General features: G+C 35.2%; 1 protein-coding gene across 5 annotated transcripts in view; it reads left to right on the forward strand.

Annotated features, from left to right (window-relative positions):
* The first annotated feature begins 135 nt into the window (after window positions 1-135).
* The window catches only part of LOC18049736 (DNA replication ATP-dependent helicase/nuclease DNA2), an 11,839-nt gene continuing 3,238 nt past the window's right edge, over window positions 136-8,736 (forward strand). For 3 of the 5 annotated variants that reach the window (XM_024188453.1, XM_024188458.1, XM_024188455.1), the window contains exons 1-25: window positions 136-691; window positions 791-961; window positions 1,050-1,229; window positions 1,558-1,620; window positions 1,762-1,968; window positions 2,044-2,097; window positions 2,169-2,230; window positions 2,593-2,725; window positions 2,879-2,989; window positions 3,102-3,198; window positions 3,296-3,378; window positions 3,483-3,545; window positions 3,633-3,755; window positions 3,980-4,135; window positions 4,278-4,333; window positions 4,439-4,496; window positions 4,574-4,684; window positions 4,775-4,831; window positions 5,084-5,218; window positions 5,307-5,555; window positions 5,790-5,864; window positions 6,047-6,168; window positions 6,263-6,335; window positions 6,464-6,568; window positions 6,669-6,836. In XM_024188453.1, coding sequence (XP_024044221.1) covers window positions 332-691; window positions 791-961; window positions 1,050-1,229; window positions 1,558-1,620; window positions 1,762-1,968; window positions 2,044-2,097; window positions 2,169-2,230; window positions 2,593-2,725; window positions 2,879-2,989; window positions 3,102-3,198; window positions 3,296-3,378; window positions 3,483-3,545; window positions 3,633-3,755; window positions 3,980-4,135; window positions 4,278-4,333; window positions 4,439-4,496; window positions 4,574-4,684; window positions 4,775-4,831; window positions 5,084-5,218; window positions 5,307-5,555; window positions 5,790-5,864; window positions 6,047-6,168; window positions 6,263-6,335; window positions 6,464-6,568; window positions 6,669-6,836 — 3,072 coding nt within the window. In that variant the 5' untranslated portion in view covers window positions 136-331. The remainder of the gene's footprint in view (window positions 692-790; window positions 962-1,049; window positions 1,230-1,557; window positions 1,621-1,761; window positions 1,969-2,043; window positions 2,098-2,168; window positions 2,231-2,592; window positions 2,726-2,878; window positions 2,990-3,101; window positions 3,199-3,295; window positions 3,379-3,482; window positions 3,546-3,632; window positions 3,756-3,979; window positions 4,136-4,277; window positions 4,334-4,438; window positions 4,497-4,573; window positions 4,685-4,774; window positions 4,832-5,083; window positions 5,219-5,306; window positions 5,556-5,789; window positions 5,865-6,046; window positions 6,169-6,262; window positions 6,336-6,463; window positions 6,569-6,668; window positions 6,837-8,736) is intronic. The other 2 variants (XM_024188456.1, XM_024188457.1) reach the window with 1 other exon arrangement.

Consider the following 8,736-nt stretch of genomic DNA (forward strand, 5'->3'; position numbering starts at 1 on the left):
AATAGTTTTTAATTAAGATTATTTTTGTAATTATGGGAGGTGTAATAGGAAATTTATATTATTTTAAATATTTTAATAGGATAAATAAAATAAAAGGGATGCGAAAAGATTTTTCCGGCGGTGTCAATAGTCCGACCCTAACGGATTTATGTTGTTGGGCTATTTTAGGGTTAGGCACATCATGAAAAGTTTTGGCGGGAAATCCCCAGATCACGATCATCGACGTTCGGCGGGGGAACAACGGCTTTTAAAAATTAAACTTTAATAATCAAGAAAGAAGAAGACACAAGACAGGAGGAGAGAAGTGTGCGAGTGAGCGAAGTCAATAAAAATGCCTCAAAGAAAGAAAGCGAACTCATCACGAAAGTTACAGTCTTCTCAGCCTCAGCCCACCAAGTTTGGCATTCAACATTTCTTCGACCGCCACACTCAGAACTCCTCCAAGAACGTCGACGTTTCTTCATTCCCTCAAAACCCTAATTCTGATCTGATTCATTCCGTATCATCCCCAAATTGTCCTCCTTTCTCTGTTTACAGAAACCCTTCCGATTCAGCTCCCAGTAAAAAAAATTCCCCCCAGTCAGCTCTCGAGAATACCCCTCCCGACAACATCCTACCGATTGATGATGAAACTAATTCAACTCACCATTCGCCTGAGATTTCCAAGCGCTTCAAGTTCTCACCCGAAATGGTATATTAAATTTCTGTTTCAGATTTTCTAGGGTTCTGTAACTTTTTTTTTTTTGGGCATATTATTAATCTATACTTATGCAAGTGGTGATACTTACAGTTGATAAAGCTAAGTCAATATGATGGAGGTGATGAAGTCACATGGAATATATCTCCAGTCAACGAAAGACTCCTAGCAGTTTCAAAACAAATGCCTCCTGAGAACATAAGAGTATTGGCAAATTCTTCAAGACTCAACTCTTTGACCATTCATCAATGCTCCCACAATAAGGCATGTCTTTGGATTATAGTTTTTTCATTTCATCTAACTTATCCAATTTTCAGTTTATTATCTATTTCATTGGCAATACGTGATTCAGAGTAAACAGCCTTCACCTTCACCAAAGGCTATTAACAGATCTTTGACGACTGGCCGCAAAAGGGTAAATCCATGTGAAGACGCTAATTTGGATGGGAATGGAAATAATGCAAATTATAGTGTATCTAGTCAGCAGAGTCCATTCAGAACTCCTCCATCGCTTTCATATTACCATGATAAGGTAATTATGTCTTCAGATTCCTACTTGTTTGGCTTCCATCCTAAGAATGTAGATGGAAAATTACTTTGTTTTAAGATTTTGATTATGCAGGACCTAATAAAGCACTGTTAGGAAATGGGAAAATTTTAAAATTGGACCTTTCTTTCAATTTAAGTTGAGCTGTCTTTTTCCCTATTTTGTGGAAGAGGAAAACAGAAATTTTGATAGTGAAATTTTGAGTATATTATTTTTCTTTTTCTGATTGACTTTATAATTGAAATGTAGTTTTTTGTTTTATTTTCCCGCCTTCCTACACTTGTCCTCTCATTTAAGCTGTATTGATATGCAGCTAGCTAATGGTGTTGCATGCAATGGAGCATCTGATCATCTGGGCTTGAGGCATACCAAAAAGGTTTTGTTGCAGACTTATGATTTTGATGATATCCATTGTTTGCTTTTGATTAATTCAATCTTACACAATACGATCAGATTTATCTCCACATGGTATATTCCTTATAATCTGCAACGATCATTTGTTTGTCATCATAAACAGGCATTTCTTGAACTTTTGGATCAAGTAAAGGATGCCATTTCTGTTGATGCCTCAGTATCCTCTGACAAGGAAGCATATTTGTCCAAATCTCAAGATAAAAATGGTGCTGGAATGCTTTTGGAAGCAAATTCTGTTGTAAATGGAGTGCCAACAGATCCACCAGAAAATGTCAATGGGACATCCAGTTGCCATTTCCTTGTATTAGAGGCATGCTTTTCTTTAGTAGCTTTCTTTCCTTCTCCTCCTCCTTTTCTTGAATGACACAATCTATTGCTGATATAGGTATCTGAGAAGAATAGGCCAGCTGATCCTGTTGAAGCCAAATCCCCTTATAAGGTTTTTACTAAGCCTTACTCAACAAACCACTTCATGGCTTGATAGTGAAACTAGCTACTTGACTTTTTCAGGTTCTTCGATTACTAAATGAGCAAAGTGGAGAGGAAAGGGCTGTGCATTTGTGGGAAGATTGGTATTATCCTGCTCTGAACCCTATAATAAATGGTGCAATAGTTTGCCTTAGAATCATATATCACATAGAGACTGGGGATCACCCCACCCGTGCTAGAGCTGCATGTTTTGTATCATATTTTGTAGTTTGTTGCTCTGCTAATTGATTTTTTTTTACTATTAAAGTAGCTAGATGAACCATTTTGATTTTTCATAGCATTTCAAGTGGTTTCTGATATGTCCTTCTGTCTTATTATTTTTGGATGTGCCTGCAGTCCTCTTTTGGTTAGAGAATTTCTATGTTATGTCTAGTTTTCATCCTAACAGTTAATTAATTGCTTTGAGAAGACTGATGTTCTGAGTGTTCCTCAAAACTTCCAACAGGTTTCACACTGTAATTGCTCCTGGAGATACTGTGAATGTGATTGGTGAATTTGATGACCAGGGAAAGTGTGATGTTGGTCATGAAAATAATTTTCTAATTGTTCATCCGGATGTTTTGGTCTCTGGAACTCGGGTAGTTGTCTTGTACTTGTCTGAATTTTATGTTAATCTATGGAAACGTGTATTGCATATTGTTCATGGTCTGAACCCTTGTTGATAAATATCTGTTAACAAAATGTGTGATTGTGTTTACGTATTTCTTCTTGGTAAACCTGTAAAAACTCAGGTTGCTGCTAGTTTCAGTTGCCCCCGGCGAAGTGTACTGGATGAGAGGCTAAAATGCTCTGAGCGATCAATTTCAGCATTACTTGGTACCTTGCTGCACCAAATTTTTCAGGTTACATGATTGGAAAATAATTCCCTTGTTAACATTGAATTGTCTATCAGTTTCTTATTCTTTTTCACAAGTAGTCTTCTAAGAATAGGTCTCAATATCCTTGCTTTTGCAGGCTGGACTTATGAAGGAGATTCCTACAATGAAATTTTTGGAAGAATATGCTAGGTTAGTGCTACAGAAAAACATTGAGAGCTTATATGCTTGTGGAGGTGAGACTTTTACGGTCACTTCAAATTTCTAATTTCATTTTATGCTAAATCCGGGTTTATCATTTTTTGCACTTTCCTGATTATGTGGAACTTGCAGTAAACGAAAATGATATTCATAAAACCTTGGTTGAGGCTATCCCAAAAATGTTGAATTGGATCATTCTCTTCAAAGATTCTCAGGTGGGCCAGTTCCTCTCCGCACTGTTTCATTACTGCTAGCCCTTGAATTACTACTTTGTTCTAAAATTCCATGTTGAGGCTAATGGTTTATAAGTTGTTGGCAGGATTTAAATACCCCTACTGTTGATTTTGGATCTGATGGACTTAAGAAGCTCAAAATATCTGAGGTTAGGCACTCCCTTGCCTTGTTTGTAACTTGGTTTGTCATTTGCAGCTTTGCGTTATCAGGGATCTTACTAATTGTTATGGTGAAGGCAAGCCTAAGTATCGATCTACATCGAGTTCCCCATACTTTTGGCATTGAATATATGAATACAACCATCCTGCCCACCTCTATGTTCTCAAATACAAGTTGCTGGGCAATCCAAAGCTATCAGGTGGATGGCTCAGCTAGTATAAGTAGCAATGCCTAGGTCTGAGAAACCATGTGTGATACACCGGCACTAATTTATTGTCACTTTTGTATGTTGTTTTATGCACTCATCAGAGGAGCTTTGAATTAATTAAGTGATCTTGTTTACTTATAAAGTGGAAAAATATTATGCATTTGCCTTATTATAAAACAACATTGGATCATATTAAGGTATTTTCTTTATTGTAGGTAACTGATATCGAGGAGATGGCCTGGGCCCCAAAATATGGTTTGAAAGGCATGATTGATGCTTCAATCAGAGTGAAAATTGAATCAAAAAGAAATGAAATTAATGGGATGATTCTGCCTTTAGAGTTTAAGACTGGAAAAATACCCAATGGTCAGGCAAGTATATGGTATCTTCAGAAATTGATGCTCTACGGTTTTCCATGATGATTAGATATTGAATACGGATGACACATTATGCAAATAACCAGATCTTAAAGGATGAATTCTACTTTCTGCTTAATGGTCGTAATTTCTGCAGTCATCTATGGAACACCGTGCCCAAGTGATCTTATATACTCTCCTTATGTCTGAGAGGTGAGTAGGCTTCAGTTTCCTTTATTTTGTTTGGGGTGGATTGAGGATTGCAGTGCCTTTGTATGGGTAATGACTTAAACTAACTTTTTACACTTCTGTTTGCAGGTACCTGAAGCATATTGACTCTGGTCTTCTCTATTATCTGCAGTCAGATCAGACACAGGTAAAATAAGATACTTCTCAGTCATCTATAACTATTCTCCTAGAAGGCAATTTAATATATATCGACCACGTATGAAGGGAGTTATGGTTCAAAGATCTGATTTGGTGGGGCTAATCATGCGTCGTAATGAATTTGCAAATGACATTATTAAGGCATCAACAACTCAACAACTGCCGCCAATGTTACGAGTATGTCTGTTACTGAATTTTTGAATGATGTGTTTCTAGAGAACTCTTTCTGGATGCCTTTATTAAATTCCCCAAATGTTTCTTTTGTAGAGTCCGAGCATGTGCAAAGGCTGTCGCCATCTTGATGTTTGTACCATCTATCATAAGGTAACATTTTCATCTCTACGAATTTGGGGAGTGTTAATTGTTTATTGTTTCATCTGCTGGGCTGGTTATAGCCATATATCCTGATAACTAGAAAAATCATTTTACATGCAGCACTATAGTCATTACTTGGTCAATATTGTTGTTTAGCTGTGAAAGATTCTAACAGTGCAAGGCTTTATTATTGTTCCATGGGCTAAAGAATTTTCCAGTATCACCGAGTTTTTAAAGTTGGCTCTCTTTTCAATGTTGTAGGCATATGGTGGGAATAAAGAGTGTAGTGGATTGGGTAATATGTTTGATTCACATATTTACCATCTCACAACTGCTCACTGCAGTTTCCTTCGTCACTGGGATCGATTAATTGACTTAGAAGCTAAAGAGATGCAGGTGAAATATTGCATACGTATACCAAAACTATTGGCATGACATTGTTTACACCAATTTCTCATCCTCAGTATCCTTTTTTACCATTTAGGTTGTGAAGAATGAAATCTGGTGTTCGCGTGGATCAGGAGGCAATCATTTCACTGGTTGCCTTTCATCTATTGTTCTTGATGCTTCCAACGAGCATCAAAAGTCTTATAGAGACAATCGATTTGTCTATCATTTTGTGCGTCAACATATGCCTTCTCCAAATTTGAATGCTTCTGATGGAGATTCTTTGATTGGTGCTGCTATTCCCACAAAGGATATGGATTGCACGCTTAGAAGTGGAGACTATGTGGTATATTTGATTCCTCAAGACATCAGAGAGTGCATAATCTGATATTAACTCAATTCAAAACTAATGGAACAGAATATGTTTATTTTCCAAGTTTTGCTAATAAGAGATGACAAAAGACGCATATAATTCTGTGCATGTTCACTTAATAATTGGCTTCATTTAACAGATTTGTATCGTGACATATCATCTTTACTGTTTATTGTTATGATTAATTAATTATACTTTTCGGTTTAGATACTTAGCACTGAATCTGACCGTCTAGCTGTTGCAAGTGGGTTGATAACAGAAATCAGTCGCTTCCATGTCTCTGTAAGCATAATCTTTTCTGTTCTTCCTATTCATGTCGCTATTGTAGATTGAAATTTCGATTCTTAGCATTTAGCCAGTTCTGAGGAGTAGCTTCGAAATGCAATGATACAGACAGCTTTTTAACTGTCCATTTTTAAATGAGTTAAGACAGTTTCAATCTCTCTTCTTCCACAAATTCCTAGGTATCTTTTTCTAAGCCCTTACGGCTACCTGGGAGGAATTCTTCTTCAGATGCAGATAGTCTCCTTCATGAGGTCTGGCGAATTGACAAGGATGAAATAATGACGTCATTTTCAGTTATGCGGTAATTCCTGACTATTGTTCCATCTTAAGCATTCTCAGATCAAAGATTTGACCAATATATCTTGCTACATTCATGCTATTAATTATTGTTAAAGGTACAATCTGGTACAACTCTTTCTACAAAGCGCACAAAGTTCTCAGCTTCGCAGAATGATGGTTGATCTTGAGGTGAATATACATTGGAAGACTTGTATGGTCTGAAACCTTATGTGCTTGTATAAGGGTGTGCAGAAGAGTGCATATCCCTGGTTGTTCATGCTCACTCATACGAGTCTGAACATGTGCATTGTTTGCAGGCTCCTAGATTTGACAGTGGATCTGTATTCAGTCAAGATCCTGCTCTATCATATATCTGGTCAGAGAAGAGTTTAAATGATGATCAGCGTCGAGCTATTATTAAGGTTATTTTATGTTTTTCATGCTAATGTCGTAGTACCTCTTGAGCTAGTCTGTCAACAGGATTTAAATTACTTATTTATCTTGTCCAATTCTTTATTTCAGGTACTCACTGCAAAGGATTATGCCCTAATTCTTGGAATGCCTGGAACAGGCAAGACATCTACTATGGTACATGCTGTGAAAGCTTTGTTGATGAGAGGTGCATCCATTTTGCTGACATCCTATACAAACTCTGCCGTTGATAATTTACTGATCAAATTAAAATCTCAGGTCATTTCTATTCTTCATACACCTTGTAACAATAATATAATTTTTTCCTATCCTTGTTCAATTTGTTGATATACGGTAATGTTCTTAGCATATATCATGCTTCAGATTGAGAATCAATAATATTTGGGTGGTAGTGTTTGATTATTATGTATGTTTTCTATTACATATTGGGAATTCACTACTATACAGCTGAGATTTCAAATATTGTATTAGATGTTTCGAGTTTTATATTGGAGTTTAAAGGTTGGATTCAAATTTGTGTTAGAGATTCAAGTTAGGATTTCAAGTTTACTACGGAGTTTTCCTAATTTGTGTATAAGGTTTATGTTGCAACGTTACATTGATTTGTATTTGTCAATCCAAAATATTGACTTGTTAGAAACTTTATTGTTGGCCATACTTGGCTGGTAACAGATTGGTTTTAAGATCTCCATGGGAAAAATAAAAAATGATTGTAAATGTGACACCAAAAAACTACAAGAATATCTATTCCTTCCATTGCCTGATTTGGTTATCTTCTTATATTTGTAAGTTACATTGTTATGTTCTATAGGACTTTATGTAAATGCAACGCAATGTGGTAGCATATTTGGATTATTATGCAATGCATAACTCCCAGGCAGGCTCAAGCCCGTCTTGTTCGGAATGAATCTTGTCATTTTATGATTGTTTGATGTGATTATTTCATCTTGTTTGATGTGATATAGAGCAAGAAATTGAAGAAATCCTAACTAGATAGAAGTTTATAATTTTAAGGAATATTTTAATTAATTTGTATTCTAATTTAATTTGGTTGCCTATTTAGAGTTTTATAGTTTAAGTATTGCCTATTTGAATTGTATTCCTAGTTTAGTTATAAGTCATTTGAAAATAGGCTTTTTAGTCAAATTAAGATAAGTTTTAAAATATTTTAAATAAGTTTCTTTTGTAGCTTTTGAGATAGAGGACTTGATATTTGTTGTCGATTATTTTTTTGGAATAATCTCATCCTCTCCTGTTTGGTATACAGGATAGGATGAGATGGGATAAGATTAGGTTAGATGTGATGTTATGTTGTGTTTGATGTAGTATAGGTTTGAACTATAAATAATTTTATATTGTGTTTGTATGCCTTTCGACATGATAGTCACTAATATTTTTTATACATTACTCTTAAATTAATTGTTATACCACAATTTGGAAAGTAAATTTGCTCTCCCATAAACTCATATTTTAGAGTCGAAGATTTAAAATTTTGTATTAGACGTTGAACATAGGTAAAAATAAAAAATTATGAAGTAATATAAAATATAATCTAAACTAAAATCACTTCATAGGTAAATTTAAGCATTTAAAAAAAAAATGACAAAACCTTCCATTAATTTTTAGCCTTAACACTCTTTTCCCGTACCTTATATTAGGATAAATAATTTAGCCTTAACACTCTTATCCCAAGGATCCCCTTAGGATAGTTTTTTAACTATTCACTTCATAAATTAGTGGGCCTAGGATTGCTTATCCTAATCCCACTTTTGCCACCAAACATAGGATTAGTATTATTTTATCCTAAAGTAATCCGATCCCAACATATTAACTGTCACCAAATAGCCCCTATATGTATGAGAGAAAGAGAGGTGATCCCTTACTTTAATAGGGTAAGAGATAAGCTAAAGGACAAAATATATACAGAGTAATTTCTCAATAAGAGATCTCTTACTTTAATAAAGGGGTCAAAGGACAAGAAAAGTGCACATTTCAATGTAGTGTATTTTGTCTTTTAATATATTAAAATTCGTATTTTTCTATCCTTAAATATATGAGTAATGATATAGCCACAAATTCTTGTACAAATTTATTTTGTACAAACTCAGTACTAGCACGACACAGTCTTCTGGGCTGCTATTGCTAGATCGAGCTGATT

Source organism: Citrus clementina, unplaced genomic scaffold (genome assembly GCF_000493195.1).
Source record: "Citrus clementina cultivar Clemenules unplaced genomic scaffold, Citrus_clementina_v1.0 scaffold_3, whole genome shotgun sequence".
In the NCBI taxonomy this organism is placed as follows: domain Eukaryota; kingdom Viridiplantae; phylum Streptophyta; class Magnoliopsida; order Sapindales; family Rutaceae; genus Citrus; species Citrus x clementina.